Consider the following 25,265-nt stretch of genomic DNA (forward strand, 5'->3'; position numbering starts at 1 on the left):
AGATGTTATGAACGATGGGCTCAGTGGACCACAGTGGTGTCAGAAGTGGACTAAAGATCAGGTGACCTAGCTAACTGATGTGTGTAACTCACTCATTGTGTAACTTCAGGCAAAGCATTCGATCTTTCTAAGATCATTCTTCATCTGCAAAGTAAAGACTCTAGGCCAGGGGTATCCAATCTTTTGGCTTCCCTGAGCCATGTTGGAAAAAGAAGAATATCCTTGGACCACACATAAAATACACTAATGATAGCTGATGAGCTAAAAAATGTCACAAAAAAATTTCATAATATTTTAAGAACGTTTATGAATTTGTGTTGGGCCACATTCAAAGCCACCTTGGGCTACATGTGGCTGTCAGGGTGCTGGTTGGACAAGCTTGCTCTAGGCTATGGGTCTAGCTGATATCCGAGTTTTTTTTCATCGTTAAAGCCCTAGACTAGAAGCCTAAAGACTTTGATCTTAGCTTGGTTACAGCCATTTACCAGTACTGGACCTCTGGGTAAGTCAGTTTCCTTCCCAGAGCCTCAGTTGCTCAGTCTTTAAAATGAGCACTGAGATTACTATTTTGTGTTTTTCTGAGGGTATTGAGAGAACTTCATTTGGACACACAGATGGGAAAGTACTTTTTAGCCATACAGTCTTCTTATTATTAGAAGCCATTTCTTATTTTACTGTGATTTTTGTGGCAATATGCCACCAGAATGATTGGATAAAAGTTAGAAGATGAAAAGTCAGTGCACATAGTACTGACAATTTTTAAATTGTGCTTTTAAAACATATTGGGTTTTTGTTTCCTTTTTGAATTTTTTTTTAAATCCCCACTTTACATCTTAAGTTCTTGACTTGAGCTTTGGGAAAGTGTTCACAGCTTTCATAAAATTTTTCAAAGGAGTATTTGATATACCAGTTTTTTTCAGCCCTGTGATTTTGTGTGGGTGTTTCCCCCTGGAATTCCTGAGAGGAGGAGATCTTTTCATGCTTCTTCTGATCATATATCCATTCCTCCTTGCATGGACATTAACTGGTAATATCTAGAGAATCACAGATGTCGAGAGAATGACTGTTTGCAGGACTAGCTTGCTGCTCTCTGGAAGCTGAAAGCTAATGGGCACCTAATCAAGGCTGGCTCATTTTTTAGGGATAACCCAATTACAAATCTGGATGAACTGACCTACTAGTTTGGCCCTTGGAAGCCATTTAGTATTCTGTTATCTTTATTTTGGTCTTTTTATCTCTAAAGAATACTTTTAATTTAGACTGTAAATTTTAATGAGCAAAGGTTAAAGTTCCCTCCAGAGAGGGAAAAAACATTATTATTCAGGTTAGTGACCCCACAGCTCTCATCAGGTGGCAGGGCAAAGGTGCAGAGATTCAACAGATTGGACAGGAGGTGCAGTCTAGATTCAGCAGATGGAGAAGGAGGCCTGGTCTGGGAGGTGTGGTCTAGATTCCATAGCTAGGGAAAGAAGGTGGTCTAGGAGGTGTGGTCTAGATTGAATTAACAGGGAAGAGGGTGTGGCCTGTATTCAACATACAGGAAAGGGGGTGTGGCCTAAATTCAACAAACAGGAAAGGGGGTGTGGCCTAAATTCAACAAACAGGAAAGGGGGTGTGGCCTAGATTCAACAGCTAGGAAAGGGGGTGTAGTCTAGATTCAACAGACAGGGAAGCGGATGTGGTCTGGATTCAACAGACAGGCAAAGAAGGTGTGGCCTAGATTCAGCAGACAGGAAAGGGGGTGTGATCCAGATTCAACAGACAGGAAAGGGAGTGTGGCCTAGATTCAACAGAAAGGGAAAGAAGGTGTGGCCTAGACTCAGCGGATGGAGAAGGAGGTGTGGTTTGGGCGGTGCGGTCTACATTCAACAGATGGGGAAGGAGGTGTGGTCTCACCAGCTGGGGAGGAGTGGGGAAGATTGTGGGCAACTCACCTGCTAGCAACAGGTCCTGCTCTTTCACTATCATTCAGGGTGGCAGTACCTGTACTAGGGCTGATAATCTAATTAAGGTAGCATAATATAGAGCCAGAAGTCAGGTGGTATTTACAAGGTACAGAAGAGATCTTGGACTCAAAAGGCATGGAGTCCAGTCCTATTTAGCTGGAAAATCTGTGGCTTATATCATCTCCAACCACGGTAAAATGAGGACAGCACCATGAAGATGAAATGAAAGCACAAAAGAGAAGGCATTTGGCAAACCATGACAGTCGTTGTTAGAAAGGAAATGTCAAATGAGTGCACAAAGAGGGACCCGAGGGGACCCTCCTAAAAAACTGCAAGATCCTTTCCTTTCATTGTTGCTATGTTCTGACAAGGTTTGTTGTCTTCCTGTTAAATGGGAGGTGAGTGTGGAGTGGAGAAAGCGAGTTGTTTGGGCCTCAGGCCTCAACCTCCACTTGAAGCCTACACAAGCTCACCTTTGCTACCCTGCAGAGAAGGCAAAAGGAGTTAATGATGAAATGTCAGAAAGGCACTTGGGGGCTTTTAGAAATTCTCACCAGGTAAGATTGCACTCACATAATATCAAATATACAGAGCTGCCATGGTCGTATCATTAATTATTTTATTGTTTTTATTATTAGTAATACTTCATCCAAAGAGTCCATTTTTAAAAATGTTGTTGGATACGCTTAAGTAAATGACCATAATATTTCTTTTAAAGCTTCGCATAAGAGCAGGCTACCCAGAAGCCTTGTACTTGGCAAGCAGAAATGAATCTAAACTGTTTTCCGAATTTACCAAGTGCTTGCCTGAACAGACAAGGAGCCTGGGGGGATTTCTTGTGGGAGTGATGAGTTGTGAATCCCAATATAAGATGTGTGTAAAAAAAAAAAAAAAAAAAAAAAAGCCTGTTCTAAGAGAGAAAAGAAGTTTCTGAGTGTTTGGCAAAACAGGGTATTTTTAAACTGAGAAAAAAATAGGATTGTGGGGATTTCAAAGATTTTGTGGTTTTATTTATCAGCTAATATATATGTGGAGCTTTCTTGCATCTTATTAGCACAAAGGCAAAGGAAGATGCAAGAGAAATAGAAGACCATCTATGCCTTCCGGTGGCCCTCAGGCTCATTGAAGGGCAAGATATAGGTAGATAAGAAGTGACAATTTATGAAGGCAGTATGGTTTTATGGAAACATTGTGATATTTGGAATCAGATACACTTGGGTTCTAGATCCGGATTCACCATAGGAGTGGGACCCGGGACTTGATACTTTATCACTTCTGTGCCTGTGTTTCCACCACTACAAAATGGGAATAATCATACTTACCTTCCCAGATTGTAAAGAAATAACAGCATGGGGAATGTATACACTGCTTAGCACAGAACGTGAAGCCTAGTAGGTTCTCATGAAAGTCATTGTTTTCTTTTCTTTTCTTTTTTTTTTTTTTTTGAGACGGAGTCTTGCTCTGTCGCCCAGGCTGGAGTGCAGTGGCTCTATCTCTGCTCACTGCAAGCTCTGCCTCCCAGGTTCATGCCATTCTCCTGCCTCAGCCTCCTGAGTAGCTGGGACTACAGGCACCCGTAACCGCGCCCGGCTAATTTTTTGTATTTTTAGTAGAGACAGGGTTTCACCATGTTAGCCAGGATGGTCTCGATCTCCTGACCTCGTGATCCGCCCGCCTCCACCTCCCAAAGTGCTGGGATTACAGGCGTGAGCCACCGTGCCTGGCCCATTGTTTTCTTTTCTTCATTTCTCCCTTCTGTTTTATGCTGTGTTACAGGAGACATAGAAGCATGCAGTTCCTTGGGAATTTTGAAGAATATAGGCTGTGATAGGAAATTCTTCCTGGAGCGGGAGGGCTTCACCTGGGCCTTTGGTTGTCTTCTGCTCACCCCTCCAGGGGCTCTCTCTGCCCTATTCTCCTGCTCTGGGAAGCTGACCTGTGTGGACTGCATCCATCCCTCTTTCATGTGTGGGCCTCCTGACCCTTTGGCCACTTATGGGGATTAGCCAGTGCTGGGTCCTAGCAGGAGGCTGAGGAGAGAAAAGTCTCTGTGTTTTTGATTTCCCTTTTCAGCTTCTTTCTCCCTGCTGGCTGGCCTTGGGTTTGCTTCTTCCTAGACTGAAAGTCACTGCTCCTTTAAGGAATTGTCTCTACAGGGTTCCCTTCTGGTCTGGTAGCCTTTTCCTCCTCTCATCCCTTCAGGCCTAGGAGAGGTAACAGTTCTGCTCTTCTCTCCCTGGGACACTGCACTGTCCTTTGGGGTTTCTCTTCAATACAGCCCACTCACGTGTAAATATTATTAAGTCTTCAGAAATAATCTTAATGTGAATGTGTCATCAGTTTCCCGCTGGCACCTCCAAAGCTGAGCTGAGTTTGAAAAGGTGAGGAAGTGTGTTATTGGATAACCAAGGTGTGCTCTGGGGTCTGTGACCAACCCGGTCTGCCTATAGCTTGTTTTTCACATAAGGATGCTGACCTGAGTTGTGAGTTTGGGGAGATTTGCCGAACTAGAGCCTGAAGATCAGGCTAAGTGAACATAACAGATTTCTCATCATAGGAGAAATAATTTTTTGGTATTAATAATTGTTTCCTGACTCATTTTGAGAAGTATGGATTAAGTAATCAATAGTTATATGGTATAGCAAATAAATATCAGAAACACCTTTCTTTTCATTCCAAAGAAGTATATGCAAATGAAATAGAGGGAAGGGAAGGCAAACAATATGTAATGAACACCTTCTCTAGTACCAGGCAATTTGCATATATTACCTTATTTATTCTACTCAGCAACGCTTATGGGTAAGGTACCAATTTCCCTGCTTTACAGAGGTAGAAAGGGAGGCTCAAAGACTTCAAGAGATTTGCCTAAGGTCACATATCTGGGACTTGGTGGAGCCACAGTTTGAATTCCCAGGGCAAGTCCGTGAGACGGTGATGCTCATGGCTTTTCTTTGTCAGACACCAGATAACAGTGGTATAGTTTGGATCTGTGTCCCTGCCCAAATCTCATGTTGAACTGTAATCTCCACTATTGGAGGTGGGGCCTGGTGGGAGGTGACTGGATGCGGGGGAGGGGGTGGGGGGGGAGGTGGATTTCTCATGAATTGTTTAGCGCCATCCCTCGATGCTGTCTTCACAATAGTGAGTGACTTCTCAGGATATTTGATTGTTTAAAAGTATGAGGCACCTCCCCCACCTTCTCTCCTGCTCCTGTTTTCACCACGTGAAGTGCCTGCTCCTGCTTTACCTTCCCTTCTGCTATGAGTAAAAGCTCCCCAAAGCCTCCCCAGAACCATGAGCCAGATAAACCTCTTTTCTCATAAATTACCGAGCCTCAGGTATTTCTCTATAGCAATACGAGAATGGACTAATACAAACAGTGATATGTTTAAGGGTTCCGATGACAGGTATAGTTACGTGCATCAGAGTAGGAGCTTCAGGCTGTTTGTTGCACTCCCCCACAATAAGGAGGACTACGACATTGTAAAGCCATGCGTAGCAGTAAGGCAGGGGGGAGTTTTTCTGGAGCTAGGAATAGCCATAGAGCCTGGCCTCGTGAACACTGGGTATGACTTTCTAACAGGAAGAATCCTGGGTATCTCTTGGGATTAGGTATCATGTTGTTCCCACTGCAAAGGATTTTGTTTGCTCCCTGCCATTGGGTGCCTTCAGTTTCTACTTCTACTGAAAATGACCTCTTTCCCCTTCCTAATTATCTGTTTTTTTGTTTGTTTGTTTGTTTTTCTACCTAGTGGCTTCTGCTAGTGCTCACTTCTGCTAACTCACAACTTCTGCTAGGTCTTGGCCTTGCTGCCTCCTGGCTTCTCCCTGTTCATCTTTTCACTTCTAGTCTCTCTACCAGTGGATAGAGTCTGAAGTGACAAATTCAAATTCTTGAAAGAGAGACTGTGCATATCTTCTTATATATCCAACTTGGGTGTAGTTCTTTCTGCCAGGCTGAGCTGTGACTGCTGGTCAGGCAGCAGATTGTCCTTGGGGAGGGATCTGTCCCAGGCCCAGCCGCTGGGACTCGACTGGGGCGAAAGGCAGAGCAAGCAGCAGGGCAGTAACACATACAACTCCTTTGCTATGTGACGGACAACATGTTCACAGGCTCCAGAAGCTAGGGAGGAGGCATCTGTGGGGGTCACCATTCTGTCTACCACTGTCGGCCCTCCCACCCAAAGATCAACTTTCATCCTTCATGCAGTATATAACCCCCATCCCAGGATCTCTCTGGTCTCTTCTGTTCAAAACCTCAAATGTCATCTAAATCTCAGGAGTTCAAAAGCCCCAGTTTTCATTATCTCAGTCGTCTACATCAGGTTCCAGTGATTAGGGCTTGAGCATCTTTGGGGAAGGGCATTTCTCTGCTTTCCACCAGCACTTACCACTGTGAGATAAACATTTTATGTGGATTACATCATTTAATACTATAGTTAGATGTGGCATGTATTCAGTCATCGCATTTTGCAGTGAACAAATTCAGGCTTGGGGGAGTTAAATAGCATGCCCAACCCTACCCAAGTAGTGGGAGGGGTCATGCCAAGTTCTCTTAACCTTTATTCCTGTGTTTGCCAAACTTGGCTGAATTTTAGAATCACCTGGGAAGCTTTTAAATCTCCTTGTGCCAAGCTGGGTGCAGCATCACGCACCTGTAGTTCCAGCTACTTGGGAGGCTGAGGTGGGAGGATCCCTCGAACCCAGGAGTTGGAGGCTGCAGTAAGGCATGATTGTACCACTGCACTGTATCCTGGGCAACAGAGTGAGACTCTGTCTCTAAAACATAAAATTAAAAAATAAATCCCAGTGCCCATGTTGCACCTCAAACCAATTAAATAAGAATCCAGGGATGGGCATCAGCTCCTCAGGTGATTCCAGCTGTAGCTCCCATTCGGGAGCTGCCCACTGTGCTCTTACTTGTAAGTAGAGGTGTGGTGTGTAAGGAGTGAGTGCAGGTAGGTGGTCAGGGAAGGCTTCCTGTGCAGGGGAGTTTGAGTTTGTAGTGGTTTGCAGGGTGAAACAGTGAGGAGGTTTTTCCATGTTGCTGCTTTGCTCATTACTTTCCAAGTGTGATTGAATTTTTACGTTTTTGTGAGATGGTTCCAATAAATACATTCACAAATCAGGAAACAACAACAAAAAGACTTCCTTTGTCAGGGCATCCATTCTCATTTATGGCTTCAGGAAAACACGGTTATTGCTGTTGCGTGTGCTTTTTTGTCAGGGAGATAATTGTGGAAATTGGGTTGCTTCCCGTCAAGCACAGATCCTTTTGTGGAGAAAATTTGAGCCATCCATGTATCCATTTTACAGTAATTGAGATTGGACTAGCAAATCATTAGCAAGCTAAAGGAAGATGATAGCCCTTTTTGTCAAAAGGAAGGTGGTAAAAATATGATGTTTGAGGAGAGCGAGAAGAAAAATAGGTTATCAGTGATGAGAGAAAGCCTGCCACCTGTCTTTCTCTTCCCTCCAGAAGGAGAAGGTGGTGTCTATTAGCAGGGACCTCGAGTGGGTCCAGCGGGCAAGGCTCTTACAGGGGAAATCTATTGATGGTCACTGGGACCCAGACAGTCACTGAGAGGCAGACGGTTCAGGATGAGTCCCTGCCCAGGGCACTCATGAAGTGGAGCAGCATGGGGTCATCTGTTGCACCAGCTAGGCTTGGTACTTACAGGTGTCGGTTCTGTTCTCTTTCTGATTGTCAACTTTGAAGATAATGAAATGCAGCTTGTGGAAGGGAGAATAAATAATGGCGGTATATATTTTAGGTAAATCAGCAGGTGAAGCTGCCAAATGTGGCGTTTGTTTATTTAAAATCCCTTTCACAGGGAGGCCCATGTTAAATAGTTGTCTTTTCTCTCTGCTAGACCCTAGGGAATAGCAATAGTTCGCGTTACTCAAACACTCTGTGGAGGAAACGGGGATGAGTACAGGGCGTTCAGTCTCCAAGAGCAAATAAACACAGTAAGCCTGCCTCCCCTCACCTGGCTGGTATGGAGTAGGGTTAAAATGAGGAATAGTATCATGGCTAAAAAGGCCGATGAGGAAGGTGCCCCTTTAGAATCCGCGTGTTGGGGAGCAGATGTGATGAGCACCTGAGGTCAGACTCTGCCCTGGGAGGCTGTAGCTGTGGCCAGGCCTTGTTTAATCTCCCTCTGTACCTCCAGCATTTACAGGGTCTACTTACACAGAGTCAGTGTTTAGGAAATGTGTTGACCTGATTTGATTGACAGAACCTGTGATTTAATGACTGTGTTCTGAAGGAGTTGGGTATGTTTGCTTTTTACCTTTTTTTTTTTTTTTTTTTTGAAGATTCATTTATCTAGGACCTCTTTGGAAAAGAAAATGGAAGCACATGTGCTTTTAAATTTGCTCCCCTCATGCAGCAGTCTTTTGCTTGGCCCTCGGTCCCTGGGTGATTCCTGGACAAGCACCATCTTGTAAGAACATAAACTGTATCAGTTGCTCCCCTGTTATCCCACTGTGGTGGCCCCTGTCACCTGTGAGTAGTCAATGAATCAATGAATAATTTTTGAGGTCTTCACCAACGTATGCATTTTGGAATATGGTACATACATGTGCTACTGTTAATCTGCATATTAAATGAATAAACTTTTATTTATTTTTGTAACTAAAAATAATCTTACGCATTGTAGAGTTTGATCTCCCCACCCCAGTGGATTTTCTTGGGGCCTCCTTGGGTTGTACACCACTGGGTTTACAGCACCCGTTTCAAGCGCCTCACTGGCAGGATCTGAATTCAGGCCCATTGCATTCTGGCCTATCTCTCCTTCTGCAGCCTTGCCTCTTGTTACTACCCAGCCATGATGAGCTGTTTGAGTTCCCAGGATTGATTACGTCTTCTCTCTGTTTCATGCTATCATCCACAGCTTTTCTTCTTAAGGTGACTAACATTTACTTGTCTTCCTGAACTCAGTTCAAGGATCTCCTCTTCTTGGAAGTCTTCCGTCTGCATCCCCCCTGTTAACTCTGCCTCACTCCACCCTGTTGCATCTCCAGGTTGAAGCAGTGCCTATCCTCTGCATTCCTGAGAATCCTATGATTTCTCTCATACCAACTGTTAGCATGCCATGCAATCACTGTCTCTTTTTCCCTCCCTAACAATTTGAGCTCCTTGCTGTTGGAATTATATCATCTTTATTTCTTTCTGAGCATCTAGAACAGTGGTCTATCAAAGAATAGGTGTTTAATAACCACTTGTTCAATGAATCAGTGAATTTGTTTCCTTATTTAAATATTTGTTGCCAGCCAATACAACATGGCAGGCTCTGTGCGGGGGGCTGGTGTGGATGCAAAGGTATACAGGGCACATTCCCACTCGGGGTTGGGACAGTTTAAGGCCTGCTGGGGAGACAGACACGCAGCTGTATGAGAGGGTAGAGAAAAAGAGGATGAGGAGAGAAGGGGAGGTGGGAGAAGAGTATGAGCTGAACACAAGGCAAGCAGCTATGACATTTTATATAGCTCTGTGCATTTTGGTCTCCTGTAAGCCCAGCGAGATAAAAAGGTATTCCCATTTTACAGATGAAGAAATTGAGGCCAAGGCTGGTTAAAGAGCTTAAAGGTCTAAATTTACCTAGGCAGTCAATGGCGGAGTCAGGCAGGCTTCCAGCGCAGCCCCTTGGACAGCTTGCTGCTTTACGTTCTGCCAACTACTGGTAGATACGTTTTTGTAAAATCAGAGGTGAGAATTTTAGAAGGTTGGATGTAACTGGGGTCCCAAGTATTGAAAACACTAATGGAATTATTTTAGGTTTATACACTTGTTTTTTTCTGATACCCTAGGAGTTTATGTAATGAATTTTCATGGTGCTATAAATACTTAATGAAACTATGTGATCCATTAGTTAAATGAAATGTTGCTGAGTATGCCATGTTGCTGTCAAATAAATTCCTTTAATGTTGCTAAAACCTGGTTCTGGCTTTTGTTAGCTTTGAGTTTGATTACAGAAACACATTGTATTCCCTCCCTCTTTGCCTTGCCGAAGATTGACTGATGTCTGAATAACAAGAATGCTGCCTTCTGGAACATAGCATTTTATTTTTCCAAAAATACTTTCACATAAACCTATGAGATTATTCTATTATTGTTCCATTTTACAGATGAGTAAACTGATAAAAAAGATTAGTTTGTTTAATTCAAGATTTTACCTTAGAAAAGTTAGACCATCAGATACTGTGTAGCAAGATCCCGCTTATTTATCTTTCGATTTAGTTAATAAAAAGAAAATATGCCTTGTTCATAAACAACTTAAATGGATTTTGGCCACATTGTTTGGACCCTATTTAAAAGTGGTACTACTAGTATTATGCTCTCAGTGTTAGTTTTATGATCTCAGCATACAGTAAGAGATGTGGAATATTCTCTTTCAGAATTTTATAGAGACACTGCTCATGTTGACATTTGTGATACCACGGTGTCAATTTCATGAAAACTGATAGACAGTTTTCTTTCTCCACTTCTGGTCCAAAGGGAAAAAAAGTTCTATAGACTTTGTGAAATTGTAACTGATCTTTTCTCTCTTTGCTTTGGCTTCTAGGAATCTCATAGCCAAACATATAGCCTATCTTCTACAGCCGTATCAATGTTTTTGATGTCTTATTCTTGCTTCTGCCCTCATCTTCATTTCTAATTTTTTGTGTCTCTTTGCTCCAACTTTCTTGTTTATTTAGTTTATCCTATTATAGAAAATGGCTTTTATAAGGCTTTCTGTAAGTTGCCTAAAATTCTGTTTTTTTTCATAACGTGGGGTAAATATAACTAACAATGCCACATCGTGAAGATGAGCTGTTAGGCTAAGATATGTCTCCCATATTTGTGATTCGTTTTCTCCCCTTTCTTGTTACAGTTATGGCAAGAGAGCTTTGATTGGATCCATACCAAGGCTGTAAATCTATCAGTTTTGTGGGCTTCAAAGTTTTAAAGCTAGGAATATGTCCTATCAATGTGTTATTTTTCTTGAAAGTTTTGGTAAAGTAGATGATGATTGTACATCTGCTGCAATGATGGTGGACCTCTATTAGCAGAAAGATACAGCATCTCTCAATATTCTGCCAAAAGTTTCTATAGCACTTGTACCTTTCACACCCACAGCAGCTTTATAGAACTGCTGCCATTGGGTTCCTGCAAAGCCTTACATTTTCCTGTTGTCTTGACCCTAAAGAGATCAAATATGCAGCATGGGGGGAATATTAGGCCTTTTCCAAATTGCCATGGTCAGATCAGATAGCCTTTGACATAAAAAAAAAAAATAAAAGAAAGATTGACAGGTTAATGACATAGTCCCAGGAATGGAGAGGGAGATAATCTACAAAAGGCCTACTTAGGCTGAGTAATTAAAGGAACCTGCAGTGGTCCAGGGAGCAGGAGGATGTAAAGTCTGAGTGGGCATAGAATACAGTCTAGAGAGAAAGTTTAGAGCTCAGGAAGAAAGGACCCTGTTCTGTGCAAATTTGGTCCATAGACTTCTGCCAAGTTTGGCAGTCTGGGGAGTTACAGGGGTGGAGGTGGAATCAAAACTGGCAGCCATAAAATAATTTTAAACTCAGCTAGCCTTGGGAATTAGAAAGTATGCCATCTAGGAAGCTGGAATGGGTTTGAACTTAGGAGAAAAGTGAGGCCAGAATGGACTTAGTTACATATTTCTTTGTGTTAAGAGTTTGAGCTAGGCTTTGTTTTCCCTTTTCTTAATTTGGAAATAATCTCACAATTACAGGAAGAAGTATAAGCATAAGAATAAGCAAAAAACACCCAATGCCCTTTACTTAGTATCACTCATTGCTGATATTTTATCTTACTGGATTTATCATTTGTGTGTTTTCTCTCTGTGTATGTACGTATATACATATATATATGCATACATATATGCATACACATACATGTATACATGTATATGTGTTTTTTCTGAATCATCTGAATATAAGGTGCACATATCTTGGCCCTTTACTCCTGAATATTTAGTGTGTTTCCTAAGAACAGCTATATTATTTTATATAATCACAGGAAAGTTTTCAAGTTAAATAAATTTACCATTAATGCAATATGTTTACCTAACTTACCATTCATATTCAAGTTTATCAATTGGCTCAATAATTTTGGGGGGCTAACATTTCTTTTCTCTCCGGTACAATATCCTGTATAGATATGGCATTTAATTGTTATTTCGGCTTAATTTCTTTTAATCTAAAATATTTCCACAGCTTCTCTTTGTCTTTTATTACATTTTCAGTGAATACAGCTCTCCCCTTCCGATTTCTTAAATGCCTAATGGGATTAGATTCCTGGCCAGAACACTACACAGTACTGCATAGTGATGTTATGTTCTGCTCAGGGTATCACATGCTGTCCATCTGCCCTTGTTTGTTGATGTTAATTTTGTTAACAACGTTTTGTCCAATTTCTCCACTGTATAATTACAAAGTTTCCCTTGGAACTGATAAACAATAAGTGCGAAGACAATTTAGGACCTGCAAATATTCTGCTTCTTATCAAAAATTTTTCCCGGACTTAGCATCTGTTGATGATTCTTGCCTGACCAGTCTTTACTCTGATGGCTGCAAAATGTTGATTTTATAACTCCAGCACTCCCTTGGTGTTTACCAGTCAGCACCTGTTCTGCTATAAGCAAGACAGCCTTCCATTCTTACCCCATTTGTTTGTCTGTCTGTCATCAGTATAGATTTGTGGATTTCTATTTTTTCAATGGTTTATTATTTATTACCATCCTTAATTATATCGGTGTTTAAATCATTCCTAATTAGGCTGGTGAGAACTCTTCATGATGGCTTCTGTATCCTTTATAAAATTCTCTCATCATTTTTTGTTTGTTTTGAGCACTTAATTTCTGGAATAACAAGATATTTCAGGCTCATTTTGTACCTGCCATGCGCCAGCTCTGAAATAATTCATTTCCCCCAAGAAACCTTGGTTTCTTTTGCTGAAAAATGATAACAGAAACCAAAATCTAAGTATTAGTTATCTCATTGTTGCTAGAGTATCTTTGCTCCTAGGCCCTCTTAATGGACAGAGATAGGAAATAGTTGCATATCAACACATATATACATTCATACCTATATATTTATATACAGATGCATGCATATTTTATAAATCCTGAGTTTACTTTGAAACCTACAATTTTCAATCTATCACTTTAGCATTCTTTCCTGCTTTCCTTTCCCTATTTTAACATCTCTTGTTCCATAGGAGAAGCTTGGCTCCCAACAATATCTGCATTTACTCCTTTGCTCCATTCTATAGAACATCGAAAATAGTTTCAGAATTGCTTTGCTCATAACACTACAGAAAACGAGCCTGCTAAAAAGACTTCAGAATTTGTTTGCTGCTGCTCTTGCTTCAACTCTACCCAAGACTGGGTGTGTGCCATCCAATTCTGTGTTTATAAGTTATTTGATAAAGTTTTTTCTCTTCCACCTGTTTAGCAAGTGTGCTTATGATGTCCATTTAACATAAAATTGAATTGATTTGCTTCAGTCTGCTTTTAGTTCTATGATCCCCCTTACCATCCCTATTAATTTAATTTTCTTCAGATATGTAGAACATTAATATGCTTCCAAATGTGGAAATTATGCAAAAAGCTGTATTCTGAGGAGTATCACCCTCTGCCATAACCCTTTTACCCTGGCACCCAGTCACATCACCACCCAGTTCTCCCTATGAAAAACAACTTCCATGTCATCTGGTTTGTTTATCCTGTGTATCTTTTTGTAAAGATAAAAGGTAGCATGCTATAGATTGAGCTAGGCTTTTTATTGCCTAAATCTCATTTATCTTCCAAATCTCACATACTTGGTGGTGGTGTTCCCATTTTACTGGTGAGGAAACTGAGGCTTCTTGTCTGTACTGTTATAAACGTTTGGGCCTTGTTGATAAATGTCCTGTTTTCTGTGCTTTATACCTTGGATGAAGCTAAGTAAGACATCGAATCATAAAACATGCCAATAGTGACATACAGTTTTAATGCATGCAGTTACTGCCACACAAACTCAAAGTCTTGGTTTTGGGAAAACTGCATTTTCATCTGTCTTTTAGCACTACAGTATGTTTTTAAACTGGAATTTGCAGTGGCGTTAGTGTTATCACACAAAGCTCATATCAGGTTGGGAGGGGTTTTGTTTTCCTAATTCTGGTGAAATTCACGTGACATAAAATTAACCATTTTAAAGTGGTATTTATTATAGTCATGATGTTGTGCAACCCTCACTTCTGTCTGGTTCCAAAATATTTTCATCACTCCAAAGAAGACCCCATACCCATTAAGCAGTTCCTCAACCTTATGCCCCTCCCCTGGCCTCTGGCAACCAGTGATCTGCATTCCGTCTCCAGGGGTTTGTCTATTTAGGATATTTCGTATAAGTGGAATCATACAGTATGCAACATATTTTGTCTAACTTACTTGCCTTGCTGTTTTCAGGGTTCATCCACATTGCAGTGTGTATCAGTACTACATTTCCTTTATACAATTGAGTAATATTCCATTGCACCAATATTTTGTTTTCCCATTCACCCACTAATGGAAATCTGGGAGGGCTTTGAGTGAAGTTGGAGAGACGAGTGTCTTGTAACTTGCCCTGTGCTGTGCTATTTACTAGCTATGTGGCTTTGGACAAGCGCCTAAGCTGGCTTGTGCCTCAGTTTACTCATTTGTTTCATGTAGATAATTATATTGGATTCTTAAAATAGTTGAACGAATTGTATCAAATAATGCCAGAAAAGCTCATAGCATAGTACTTGGCAAATAATGGGCCCTCAATAAATAATAGCTGTTTTATTGTAGGATTATATGAGAAAAGAGGGAAAGAAAGAACACAAATGTGTGTTATAGTATGTGTTTAGTGTGTGTTTGTTCTGTTGTAGCTGCTGAAACCTTCATGCTTTATTTAAAAAAAAAAAGGCATATCTGTTTTCTCTGCTTTGTGGTTTAGTGTATTTGGCCCCCACCCATCACTAGACATGAAATTTTACATTTTAGAAGCAGTTCACTAGACAGAATGTCTGTAGTGGAATGTTACATAATTCACATTTAGATTTGAAGAGCTCATTATAAAAAACCTGACACACTTCAGGAATATTAAATTACTGCAGATTGTGTGGAGCAAAGAAATATTATTGAAGCATTTCAAAATTCCAGGCAAGCCTGAATTTAACTGATAGGGTTTCACAGCCTTTACTGGGGAAAATGATTTGAGTTGTCACATGGTTTCTGGCCCTGGAGGACTTTAATCTCCTTAATTACAAAGAAGCGAATTTCCTAAATAATTTGGAGTTACTTCACAGCATTTGCTCAACCTCTGCCTTTTGGAAAATTAAAGGGGATGCCAGGGTCCACACTGTGGTACATTCTCACAGTACTGTAGCTTCCTTATTTAAGTTTTTATTCAGAATGATGGTGGTTTCCTTTCATTATTGATGTAGGGATGTACTTCAGAAATTCACAAGTAATGCTTGTAACACTTGAACATAATCATATTTTGTTGAACAAATGTCTTTGAAGGTAGAAATAAGGAGAGATGCTATATTGTGATTTATAAGGTTGAAGAAGAGAAAATGGCCCAAATCCAATCCAGTTTTATACAACTGATTTTTAAAAATTCTTGAAAATGTGTAAAATCCATATATTTCAGCTACTTTCTGAACTTATAGATTAGGCACCTCCTGTGTCCAAGACCAACATGATACCATTTCCTACAATTCATCCTGAGACAGCAAAATTAACTTGTGTCAATTTCCTCCTTTGTAAAGGGGAGATAATACAGACTTTCGGTCACATACCAGCCATGTGGCCTTGAGCAAGTGGCACAGGAATTTATGTGCCTAATATTTATTAAATGCTTACCAGGAGGCATGCCAGACACTCTTCCAATCACATTACATGTGTGATCATACTTAATTGCCACAACAGCTCCCCCAGTGGGCACTATTATCCCCATTGTACAGATGAAGAAACTGAGGCAAAGACAAGGTTGAGTGACTTCCTCAAATCATGTGGCTTGTAAGTGGCTGAAACTGAAGTTGTCCAAAAATCAAATCATAAAGTAAGTTGGGAAAGAGTCTATTTTGCTACAGAGATCAGAACATCTTTCTGCCTGTGATGTCTCTTTGAACTGAACCTTGAGGATTCAATAGAATGTCCAGGCAGACTTGAGACAAGAGATTCCATAGAAAGATAGCAGCACAAGGAAAAACTGGGAAGATGGGGAAGTGCATCACCTCCCTGCTAGAGTTGTGCCTCCTTTTACTGGTTTAGTTGTTGATTTCACCCCTCCTTGCTTTTACACATGCTGATCTTTCTACCTGAGACAACCATTCATTCGTTCATTCATTCTACATACAATTATTGAGAAGCTGGTGGTCCTTTCCCTTATCGTCCTTTTGACAGAAACATAGCTTTTCAACATCTCACAGAGCAGGGCTTATCCTCTTTGAAGCTTTATTGACCCTTCCGAGCAAAGATGAATACTTGCATCTTTCCGCCCCCGTATGCATGGTATTTATACCTGTTTTAGTTTTGCTCACATGTGTGTGTTGCCGTCCCTTACATGACTGATACCTCTGTTAGACTGAGCTTCTTGGAGGACAGGAAACAACCCTTGACTATGTACTCTTGGCCAGCATGGTTACATGGTAAATGTCTGTTAACATGAATGAGCTAGTATTTGTATCTGGCCCATAGCAGATTCTTACTAAATATTTGCTGCAATGAAATGGTAAATATTATTAATAAATTTTATTATGTTTATACATGACCAAATTTTGTGACTCTGCCATCTCCCATTGAACGTTGTCTTAGAGACGAGGGTCTGGAAAGGGTGTGGGGGCTGGTGACAAGGTATAGATAGATGGTATAAAAGTGACAGGATAAATTCTCATTTTCTGTGTACGGTTTCATGGACCCTGTTTTACAAAGATAACTTTCTGTTTTTCTTAGTTGTAGCCTTAGATTCACTAGATCAAGTACTTTCATTTGAGCCATTTCTTTTTTAAAAAATAGGTAGCTTATATATAAATAAAACAAAACAGATATCTTTGGATTAAGGTGGGAATTTCCTCATATTGAAGCTTTACTATAATTTTATGTGGCTTTTATGTTAGACTTTCTGGTTAAGATTAACTAGATTGTCATGATTAAGAGGTTTGGGTCATTATTCTTTTTGAACTGAAACTGGCATTCGAGGTCAGTCGTTTTCTATTAAACCGTTCTAGATCTGTGGGATGAACTAAGAATTGGCTGCACAATTTGAAGATCCATTTCTAATAGCTTTTTCTTAATATTTTTCAAAAGTGGAAATTGGTGAAATGTTTACTTTTTAATAGAACTCTCAGATATAACTATCAGATAGTCACAAGAAAGGACTATTATCAAAGAGAATACTGTATATTTGTTTAATTTAAATGAGATCGAGTGAGATACTATACGTGAAGCAGTAGCTAAGGGCATAGTATATAGTAAATATTACCTGTAAGTGAAGTGGTTGTATTATCATTATTCTGTTCCTAGCATGGTGTCTGAGTTTAATAGCACCTGGTGTTATTCAATGCACATTTATTAGAGAATGAATGAATGAAATCTGTGTCTGCCTGTTTCTTTTCTTTTTCTCTGCACATTAAATGCTTGTCTGCTCTTATAGCTGGAGGAAAAGCTGACATAAAAATTGGCTTGCTGGAATGTTTCTTGGCCCCATTTGTCACCTTATCCTTGGAGCCCATTTGTATGTCAACTCCATGCCCCCTCTGTTGCCTGCCAGTGAGGGACAGACCACAGGTTACTTCCATACGATCTGCTTTTGCTGCCAAGGTGCTGATCAAGCTTGGCTGATGGATGGGTGCTCTCTTATTGGAAATGTCTCCATGGGGCTGCTCAGGACGTACCTTTGCTATATTTTCTGGTTGGGATCTAGTGCTTGAAAATAAGAAACATGGAAAACAGAGTTGGGTTTTGTCCCTCTTATAAATCTAGACTTTTAAAGATCTATTTTGAGTTACCTAGTTTGAGAAGCAGTTTTGCCACTAAGCCTCTCATTCCCTTTGCTGTATAAACCCTATCAACGCCTTCATGAAACCATGGGAGCAGTTTTTGCATAAAGACCAAGATTTTGTTTGTATATGTTTGCCAATTCACTTTTTATAAATTTCTGTTTAACTTCATAACAGTGATGATTCTGAATGTTCTCTTGCCTTGATTTGCAGCACTCAAAAAGAGTGAATGAAATGTGCAGCTCAGAGTGTCATTTCTGAAGGGAGGAGTCTTTCTCTTGGAGAAGAGTCCTCAATGAGCCTGGCCGAGGCCCGGGATCTGTGTGAAGTGGACTAAGGATTAAGTAGGATGTCAACTGAGACAGAACTTCAAGTAGCTGTGAAAACCAGCGCCAAGAAAGACTCCAGAAAGAAAGGTAGGGCTGAATTTGACCTTTTTTTAATGGCTACTTTTCTGCACAGGAGTGAGTTTTTAGATCTCTGGAATGATATAAAGAAATATCTTTATGATTGCATATATTTTTAAATAGTTATTTTGTGTGTTTTGTGTTAATAATATAATAATGTAATGGTTCATCATTATTCTCCAGATAAAATCCAAAACTTTTCAGCACAGGAATGAGTTTTTAAATCTCTGGAATGATATAAAGAAGTATCTTTATGATCGCATATATTTTTAAATAGTTATTTTGTGTGTTTCGTATTTATAATATAATAATATAATGGCTCTTCATTATTCTCCAGATAAAATCCAAAACTTTTCTCATAATATACAAAGTTTTTCTGCATATGCCTTCTATCCATCCCTCCAGCAACATCTCTGCCTAACCACCCCCCTTCCCCATCCCTGTTTACCCTCCAGATATTCTGTAGTTCATCATCGCCTGTACCAGTGGTTGTCAAACTCCGGCTGGACCCGAATCACTGGGAGGGCTTGTTAAAGCCTTCATTTCTGAGTCTCATCTCAAAGTGTCAGATTCAGTAAGTGTAGGGTAGGACCCAAGACTGCATTTAAAACAGGTTCCCAGGTGATGCCAGTCTTGGTGGTCCAGAGACCCTACTTTAAGAACCACTAGACTCTTAATCCAGCCCGAAATCCTTTTTTGTTGCTCTTCATTTTTTTTTTTTTTTTTTTTTTTTTTTTTTTTGTGAACTGACTCCTGCTTATTCACTAGGTTTGAGTTTAGGGGAGCCTCCTGGGGGAGCCTTTTCTTACTCCCAAAATTGATATAAATGTTTTTATTTGTTTTGTTTCATTAGCACTTGGTTAGTGTTTTGCTTTATTAAAAATGTCCTGCATAGACTCCTTTGAAGCTAGATGTTTTGTTCACATTTTAAGTCTCAGCACTTAGAAAGTGCTTGGCAGAGAGGAGCCAGAGATATCTGGCAATGAAGATTTGCAGGCATAGTGTGATAATAAAGTAATTCTATCACTTTTCGTGTTTTCTGGAGAATTTAGCCCCATGGCTTTAGGACCATGTTTTTCAGTAAGCTTCACCCCCTGCCAATTAAATATGAGCAACTTCTTTCTCTGTGTGTGTGTGTGTGTGTTTTCTCCCTGTAGTTTCTGCTCTCTCTCCCTTGTTTTCTCAGCTGCATGGGAGAGGATTGACAGAGCTCTCTTTCAGGTCTTGAAATCTGTCAATGTGGGCTTGCAAACTGGGATGCCCTTGACTTCTTTGTATAGGCAGTGATTTGTTTGAGACATCGTTGTGCCTGCCCAGTTATGTTTTGTGATGGCATTTGTCTGACACTCTATACGAAGTAAGGGACATAACTGTAATACATATGCAGCTCTTTGACAGCCAGAAGCCCAGGAAGGACTATAAATTTTGCTTTTGATGTTTATTTGAAACACAAATACTTTGGAGGCAGTCTATTTTGTTCCCTAAAAATTAATGTAAACCTTGTTTTCTATGCATCATGGTCTAAGAATAATAGAAAGAAAGTAAGTGGGTGAAAGAACATGTCTTGGGAGACTGCTGTGTGGAAAAAAAAAAAAGAGGTTGCAGAGCCCAGTGTGTACTAGAATTCAAATGCTTTTTCAGTGGAAACTGACAAGTTATATTTTTGCCTTAAATTTAACCTTTCCACTAAACCTGCACTCTTGAATGCTTAATGCATTAAAAATGTTATCTTAGTGCATATTTTTTCATTCTTAATTTTAACATGCAAAACCAGAAGCATTCTGCAGAGAGGATTCAGGTTTTCAGGACATTGGCTCAGTTGGGGATTTGGGATGAGAGCCTGAAGGTGACCCTTTTAGAACCTCCTCATCTTCATGTCCTAAAAAGACTCAGAAATCAACATAATACATATGTGATGAGTGTCCTCCATGGACTGGCTAATACCATGGGATTTGGGTAGGCAGAGCTGGATTCAAATTCTGGCTTTACCACTTTCTCACAATGTTACCTTTGAAAGTATTTAACCTGATCCTCATTTTCCTCTCTTATAAAATGGGTATACAATATTACAGACTTCAAAGGCTCACTATGAAGATTAATGGAAATAAGGCAAATAAAATACTTATTACTTGGCATGTATTAAATGCTCAACAAAGGTTAGCTGTGATCTTCTTCCTCTTTTTCCTCCCTTTTCCTTTTCTCCTTCTCTTCCCCTCCCTTCCCTGTCATCTTTCTCCATTTCCCTCCTCTCCACTCTTTTCTCTTTTTCTCTTCCTTCATCATTCATCTTGTCTAAATTAGCTTGAGCTGCCACAAGAAAATACCATAGACTTGACAGCTTAAACAACAGAAACATGTTTCTCACAGATCTGGAGGCTAGAAAGTCTAAGATCAAAGTGCCAGCCAGTTTGGTTCCTGGTGAGGGCTCTCTTCCTGGCTCGTAGACGGTCATCTTCTCACCATGTCCTCACATGGTAGAGGAAGACCAAACTCTTTCCTTCTCTTCTTTCCCATCCCAAGAGCCCCACACTCACAATGGTGTCTAATCATAATTACCTTCCAAAGGCCCCATTTCCAAACACCATGCCACTGGGGTTCAGGGCTTTAACATATAGATTTTGGTGAAACACAGATATGCATAATACACCACATCTCCTTCTTTTCCTCCTCCCCCATCCCCCATCCTCTTCATCTGTATCATCATCATCATCATCACCATTGCATGATATTTTTGCTTATTCTGTTTTATACCCGAGGGGCTCTTGAAAAGTATATAGCTAATTTGTCCCAGAACAATATTTTGCAATTGTTTATAATTGTGCAACAGTGATAAACAATTATTATTCTCTATACATTTGTCTGGGCCAAGGCACATGTATATTAAAATGAGAGAGAAGGGCTGGGTGTAGTGGCTCACGCCTGTAATCCCTGCACTTTTGGAGGCTGAGGCAGGCAGAACACTTGAAGTCAGGAGTTCGAGACCAGCCTGGCCAACACAGTGAAACCCCGTCTCTACTAAAAATACAAAAATTAGTCGGGCATGGTGGCACGCACCTGTAATCCCAGCTACTCGGGAGGCTGAGGCAGGAGAATCGCTTGAACCTGGGAGGCAGAGGTTACAGTGAGCCAAGATGGCTTCGTTGCCCTCCAGCCTGGGTGACCGAGTGAGACTCCGTCTCAAATAAATAAATAAATAAATAAATAAAAGAGAGAGAGAGAAAACGTGCTGGTAACAGCATTAATTCATTTCTTGTTCTTCAGTTTTGAGGATGTAATAGTATTTCATTAAACAAATTTGCTAACTTGGACAAAATTAATACAACTTTAAAAGGAATAAACAGTTTATATACTGATATTGAATTTTGAATATAACCATGTCGTTATGCTCTTTTATTACTAATATTTTCTCCAACTATGCTTGGATTTTCTATGGAAACAGCATATAACCTGCAAATAAGTTTCTCATCAATCTTTAAGTACTTACTTCTTTTTCTCTCTAATTGGCTGGATCTGTCATTATAATATTTAGTGATAATAAATGTCCTTATCTTGTTCCTGATTGCTTCTAGCTTACATTTAAGTTATGTTTAAGTTTTTACTAAAGATAGTTTTCTGGCTGGGCATGGTGGCTCACGCCCATAGTCTCAGCTCTTTGGGAGGCTAAGGTGGGTGGATCGCTTGAACTTATGAGTTTGAGACCAGCCTGGGCAACATGGTAAAACCCCGTCTTTACAAAAAAAAATGCAAAGAATGGCCAGGCATGGCGGCCCATGCCAGTAGTCCCAGCTACTCAGGAGGCTGAGTTGGGAGGATGGCTTGAGCCCATGAATTGGAGCTTGCAGTGTGCCAAAATCACACCACTGCACTCCAGCCTGTGCAATAGAGCCAGACCTTGTCACAAAACAAAACAAAACAAAACAAAACAAAACAAAACAAAACACACCTTGTTAGTTCCCCTTTATGTATTATTTTCTAGGAAGTGTTTTTAAATTCTAAATTTGCATGTTGAATTTTATCATAGGCTTTTTCTGTATTTATTTCAATGATTATACATATTTTTCCTCTTATAATTTACACTGTGGCAGATTTAACTGATAAATTTTTAAATATTCATTTCTGGGGTAAATCTTACTTGGTCGTAATGCTATTATTTTCTACACCCTGGTGGGTTTGATTTGTTAGGTTAAGGAATGTTTTTTGTATCCATATTTATCAGCAAGATTGGTGTATAACTTCTTTTCTTGGACAAACCTTGTGTCTGGTATTAGTTAATGTTATGTTCTCATATAATGATTTTTATCAGTTAATGTTATATCCTCATATAATGATTTTTGGTAGGAATGAAATGCTGAATAATATTTAGGATTATTTCTGGAAAATATTAACTTTCTTTACAGTTATTTAACTTTTTAAAAGCTATATATGCTTATTGCTGAAATTAGAAAGGACAAAGTAACCATGCATAATTCCGTAAAACAAAAATAACTACTATTAACAACTGAAGTTACATCCTTAAACTGGCCTTCCAGGATAATATGTAGTTGACATCATACTCTTCATACAATTTCATGTCCTATTTTGTTATTTGACATTAGTGTGTTTCCTATATTATTACCTGATATTACAAAATAGAAGTGTTTTTTTCCCCCTCTTATTAAGATTTAGATGACTCCTGGGGCAGATATTTTAACTCCTGAAAAAAGAGTACCTGACAATTTGGGTCATCTATTGTGGGAAAGAGTGGCATAAAGGCCCTTTAGAGTTCCTCACAAATCTATCACCCTAGTTCTTTAACCCAGGCTGTTGAAAGCAAGCCAGATGGTTTCAAATACAAGTCACACAGGGGCATATTTCATCACAAAATGAGTTTCTAGGCAGGCTATTTATGAAATGTAACTAGAGTATTCACAATTCAAATAAGGGATGTAAGTAGTGAAAAATAAAGTTGTTTTTTTCATTTTATTTTTATTGGATTGTGTCACTGCACATACAGCTTGTCAAATGGTGCCCATTCCAGAAGTGGAATTTGATGGAAGACCTGAGGAAAAGAATGTATATTTTCAGGTTTGTTACCTGCCATCAAAGGAGGACAATCAGTTGACTCTATTCTTGTTATTTGTAATCTCCGTATTAGGGCACTCAGTGGAAGATCATGGTAGAGGAACGTGTCCCATGATGAACAGATAGATATTTCTGGGGGCAGTGCCTGGAGTCTTCCAGTCAGTGCCATCTGGCAGCTTAGTGTAGTGGAAAGAGTACTGACTTTGGAGCACAGCAGACCTGGTTTTTAGTTCTAACTCTTCTCTTTATGTGCTGTGTAACCAGAGACAGGTTAATTAGCCTCCTTGAACCGGGTTTCACTTATCTTTAAAGGGAGGGGTTTGTGTGTTTTTATGTGTGTGTGAATATTTCCACTTGTCATTAGAAAGGTGAGGGACCTGGGTGCGGTGCTCATGCCTGTAATCCCAGCACTTTAGGAGGCTGAGGTGGGCAGATCACCTGAGGTCAGGTGTTCGAGACCAACCTGGCCAACATGGTGAAACCCTGTCTCTACTAAAAATACAAAAATACAAAAATAGGGCGTGGTGGCACTCACCTGTAATCCCAGCTACTTGGGAGGCTGAGGCAGGAGGATCACTTGAACCTGGGAGGCAGAGGTTGCAGTGAGCTGAGATCGTGCCATTGCACTCCAGCCTGGGCAAAAAGAGCAAAACTCAAAACTCAAAACTCAAAAAGAAAAAAAGAAAGAAAGAAAGGTGAGGGAGATACTGTGAATAAAGAGCTAGCTTGGGGTCTGCAATGTAGTATGGCTTAGTCAGTGTGTTAGTGCTCTGTCCTCTTCTTTCTGAAATCGCAGTTCACCATCACCTCCTTATTTTCTAGAAACACCTGGAAATAGTGAAACTTTTTTACTTCCCTTATATTTCATGTTAGTGCTATACCCAGGGGTCATCAGTTAACCACAATGACAGTGACAAAAAGCTGCCTTCATATTTTCTCCCGGGAGAATTTTGGCTCCAAGAATCAAGGCTTTACTGGGATTCAGGAGAAGTCAGTGATCACAGGGCAGATGCCTCAGGTTTGAAGTCACATCAAACCGAGTGTGAACCTTCTGTAACTCGCAGCTGTGCTAACTTTTGGAGGTTTCTTGAAAAATTCTAGTCAGTTTGGGTTAAAGAATGGTTTCAGTAATGCCACACTCAGGGTCATGACTGCTCAACTGGTCATTAGCCCTGGGAAGTAACTTCCGCTAACATTGGCTTACCTCATAGGAGCTTATAAATTGCCATCATATTGATTATCTCATTAGGTCATCAGGATCCTGAGAGAATGATCTTTTAAGAAAACAATCTTTTTGTCAGGCTTATTTATCATTGCTTCTATATGCTGCTCTTGTCCTGCAGAGGAGGCAGCCTGGGGTCAATCAAGATACTGGGTATTTGGGTTCATACTTTAAACTCCCCCACTCTCTCATGGTCTAACTTCACACAAGTCACCTCTGCTTTTTGAGCTTCACTTTTCTCAGCCACCAAATGGATGTAGAGGTAATACTTGCTTGCCCAATTTTGAAATGTAGGACGGGGCATCATTAATTAATTAGTTCTTTTGTCCACAAACATTCATCCAGCTCCAGCATGAGCCCAGCCTATGCTTGGTCTTCTGCAGAACAGAGAAATGCCTTAGAAGGAGATTCTGACTCTAGTCATCCACGCTTTAGTTAAAGAACTGTGAGCTGGGAGGGTGGGGCAGGGGAGGGGGACTTCTGATATTTATGTCTCGTCTTTCCCTGAAAAAATATTGTGTTTCTACTTTGCTGCTTTTATTCATTCCCAACCTATTACTGTTCGTAAAATGCATAAGGTTTACTTTGACTCCAAGTTTATTTTTATTAAT

The 25,265-nt window shown here is 40.2% G+C and overlaps 1 protein-coding gene across 17 annotated transcripts in view; it reads left to right on the plus strand.

Moving 5' to 3' along the window:
• Positions 1-25,265, plus strand: part of DAB1 (DAB adaptor protein 1) — a 1,249,170-nt gene that overhangs the window by 932,554 nt on the left and 291,351 nt on the right. For all 17 annotated transcript variants that reach the window (XM_055349811.2, XM_063698321.1, XM_063698323.1 and 14 more), the window contains one exon: positions 18,178-18,380. In XM_055349811.2, coding sequence (XP_055205786.2) covers positions 18,314-18,380 — 67 coding nt within the window. In that variant the 5' untranslated portion in view covers positions 18,178-18,313. The remainder of the gene's footprint in view (positions 1-18,177; positions 18,381-25,265) is intronic.

This window comes from Gorilla gorilla, chromosome 1 (genome assembly GCF_029281585.2).
Source record: "Gorilla gorilla gorilla isolate KB3781 chromosome 1, NHGRI_mGorGor1-v2.1_pri, whole genome shotgun sequence".
In the NCBI taxonomy this organism is placed as follows: domain Eukaryota; kingdom Metazoa; phylum Chordata; class Mammalia; order Primates; family Hominidae; genus Gorilla; species Gorilla gorilla.